Source organism: Sinocyclocheilus grahami, unplaced genomic scaffold (genome assembly GCF_001515645.1).
Source record: "Sinocyclocheilus grahami isolate Dianchi unplaced genomic scaffold, SAMN03320097.WGS_v1.1 scaffold4572.1, whole genome shotgun sequence".
NCBI lineage: Eukaryota > Metazoa > Chordata > Actinopteri > Cypriniformes > Cyprinidae > Sinocyclocheilus > Sinocyclocheilus grahami.
This window is the reverse complement of record NW_015509484.1, coordinates 4,604-8,174: the sequence shown is the minus strand read 5'-3', so window position 1 is coordinate 8,174 and position 3,571 is coordinate 4,604. Positions and strand designations below refer to the sequence as shown.

General features: G+C 34.1%; 1 protein-coding gene across 1 annotated transcript; it reads left to right on the top strand.

Moving 5' to 3' along the window:
• The first annotated feature begins 1,751 nt into the window (after positions 1-1,751).
• On the top strand, positions 1,752-2,727 carry LOC107576896 (gastrula zinc finger protein XlCGF49.1-like). The gene is made up of 2 exons (XM_016263018.1): positions 1,752-2,143; positions 2,237-2,727. The coding sequence occupies exons 1-2, from the start codon at positions 1,810-1,812 to the stop codon at positions 2,602-2,604; spliced, it is 702 nt and encodes a 233-aa protein (XP_016118504.1). The 5' UTR covers positions 1,752-1,809; the 3' UTR covers positions 2,605-2,727.
• Positions 2,728-3,571: the final 844 nt, after the last annotated feature.

Genomic DNA, 3,571 nt, shown 5'->3' with positions numbered 1-3,571 from the left:
CCCAGGCCGTTGGCCCTGAGGAAGCACCGACGAGGCACGATCAAGCACCATAAGTGACAGTGGAAACGTGACGGGCCCTGGCACGCACTAGCACGCCCGCTTTTCGCCTGACAGTGGAAACACGGCTATTGAGGCCAACTATGTGATCACCACTTTTCATACCAAGATATAAATCTTTTAAAAACATTTATTTCTTTATAGTCTGTGATAAACCCCGTTTCATATAAAAACAAGAAAAAAATAATGTAAAATCCAATTAACAAAAACTACATGACATTGCACTCAGTTGGAGTATGTGCTATTTGTTGCTTTACAAATCTGTACATTTATAATGTTTTCTTCTGTTTTATTATTCATACTTTATATTTGGATTATTTTAATTGTGGTATGAATGTATATTTTTCTATATCTCTTTTCTTTTGTTCACGGTTTTGTGTACGGTTGGTAAAAGGATAAAAATGGAATGAAATAGTTAGATGATTCACAAACAAAACAGAAATAAGTAATAACTAAATGTTACATTTTCATAAATTGATAGATAAACACAAAACATAAATGCTTAAACTGTGTGTAACTGATTCAGTAACTCCTTTATTTTGGATGTTGGCAGATCTGCTTTTCTTTAAGCACAGCAATCCACCTTTTGTGAGTCTCCTCCCACAACAACTCACCAGTGAAGCTCCTCCCACAATTCCCTAATAAATGCTGGAATCTCCCCACCAGCCCACAAGTGAAGAAGACAGTTCATGAAAGAACACTGAGAACATGAGTGATCCAGAATCCTGCAGAATGGAACATGAAGATCCTGAAGAACAAAGAGGTTGGTGTTTATTGCTGATTCTTCATTTATGATGCTGAAGATCATTAGGGTTATAGAACTTAAAACAGTTTTATTAGATTTAGTGGTTGTAATTAGAAAAGTCCTAAAAGCTGTAAAATAATATTATATAAATAATATACCAAACACTTTTTATGAACTGGGTAGAAACTGGAGCCTGAAACAAATTTTTTTCAAGCAAAGGATCAGTGAAAGGAGCAAACATTCATAATCATTGTGAACATGAGGAGGTCAGGGTAAATATCATGAGTTCTTTATCTTACACTGATTTTATAATCTTCTAATTACTAGAAAATATTCATATTTTAATGAATATGATAATATAATTAATTCAACAATGTTTAAACCAGGAACTGATTCAGAAGAGGAAGAGTGAATTATACAGGGATGTATATAAGATCATAAGCCTTTGTCTTGGCAATGTTATCAAAGAGCTAATAATGTGTTGCTAATCGTACACAAACCATGTTCATGTTTGCCATCTCAGTTTTTTTTAAGTTATGGTATTATTAAATAGTTATAATCAATGTCAATATTATATTTAAACATTTAATAGTTCTTTCTACAAAACATGGGATTTGTGATTATAATGTTTTAAAAACAATAATTAGAAGATCAATATATCCAATTAAAGTTGCAGAGACATTAATTTATATTATGTTATATTATATTAATTTATAAAAAATCATCAAAACAATCATAATTTTCTATAGCAAATGTCATTTCCCTTTACATTTCTGTCTTTGAATTCATGATTTACTTAAAGTTAAACCTTTACTTTCAATTTAGATCTGATGGAAGAGAGCGAGGAGAGCGAATATCTGAGTGAAGCGGAGCAGAAACATGCCAAAACTGGTCATTTGAGTCGCTCACAGACTAAAAGCAATTTCTTACAGAGAAGAACAGCCAAAAAGTGCACTTGTCCTCAGTGTGGAAATAGTTGCATTAACAAACAAAGTCTTAAACTTCACATGAGAGTTCATAGTGGAGAGAAGCCTTACACGTGTGATCAGTGTGGGAAGAGTTTCACACAAAACAATGCCTTAAAGGATCACATGAGAATCCACACCGGAGAGAAGCCTTTTAAATGTGGTCAGTGCGGGAAGAGTTTTGCCTACAAAAAAGTTTTAAAAGTTCACTTGAGAAGTCATAATGGAGTGAAGCCGTACACATGTGATCAGTGTGGGAAGAGTTTCACACAGAAAGGAAACCTTACTGAACACATGAAGATCCACACTGGAGAGAAGCCATATGTGTGTGATAAGTGTTGGAAGAGTTTTGCAAATCTAAGTAATTTGAAATCACATCTGAATTCTCATTCTGAAGTAAGACAATTTTTGATCGTCAACTGTGATCAGTGTGGAAAAAGCTATTCTGGGGCAAAATCCCTAAAGTTACACCTGAAAATTCATACAAAGGAGAAACCTCACATGTGTTCTTTGTGTGGAAAGAGTTTTTCACGGCTAAGTGTTTTAAAAGTACACCAGAAAAGTCACAGCGGTGTGAAGGATCATATATGCTCTGATTGCGGGAAGACCTTTATTACAGATGCTGGACTGAAACAGCACCAGAGAAGTCACACTGGAGAAAAACCTTACAAGTGTTCACACTGTGACAAGAGATTCAGTCAATTTGGATCTTGGAAAAGACATGAAAGGACACACACTGGAGAGAAGCCGTATTACTGCTTTTCATGTGGGAAAAGTTTCACTCAATCATCTTCTCTTCTCCGTCATACAAAAAACATATGTCTGAAATCACATTAAGTAGTTTCTGTTCAGGTCCTGCACTTCAAGTGCAATGCTGCGTCCTCATCAAACTTGACACAATATGTCAAGCAATAAAAGCTCTACTTCATAAAGTCTTAACCAGCCACAAGTGACAAGGCAAAGAAACATCCAAAGTTGTCAAAGCAAATAAAGTTCACCTTCAAAACCAACAGTTTCAAGTATAAGACTTGAGACAATGAGATTAACTCAAATATTGAGTTTGCTTCAAAAGAACAAAAAGTATGATTTTTATTTTTCTTATATATCATTTTGATTTATGGTATAAAATTAAATCATTGATTGTCATTATTGATTGTATCAACCTTTCACCTTTTATTGTGTTCTGATTCCATGGAGCTCCTAAAGGGACATGGTATGAAATAGGAAGAAAAAATGTGATCTTGTGTTCGTTTCAAGCCTATAGACAGACTGAGTAGCTCCTACAGTTATTGTAAATCGGTCAGAAGTTAATTAATAAAGCAAGAATTAAAACTTATCTTCTTGTATTGTCTATTATTTTACCAGTCTGGCAGTGCAGACTGAGACACTGCCATTGTGAGTTACACAAGCATGTCATATTTGTGAGGTAGGTACCACTTTTAGCAATGTCAGAGATCTGCAAATACAAGACACCACCATTCGAGTCATCAAAAGCTAGTATAGGCTGATACTGATTAATAGCCTATCAGTCAGAGCATTCATAAAATCCTTCACTAAACTCTTCATCAAAGTTTTGAGAAAAAAAATCTGTCAAATTACAAATGTTTTATGTTTCACAACACAATTCATACATGCTTCTTATATTAGAAACATAAATGCAGCATTTCAAATGGTCCCTTACAGACATAAATAGTTCTTTTCACAAAGAAAGCTTACTTTTGTCAAATCTTTTTAAAATTGTGATACACTAACATGAATTTAAACATGTAGCTATATCAAAAACCTGTTGTATTTTTTACAGAAG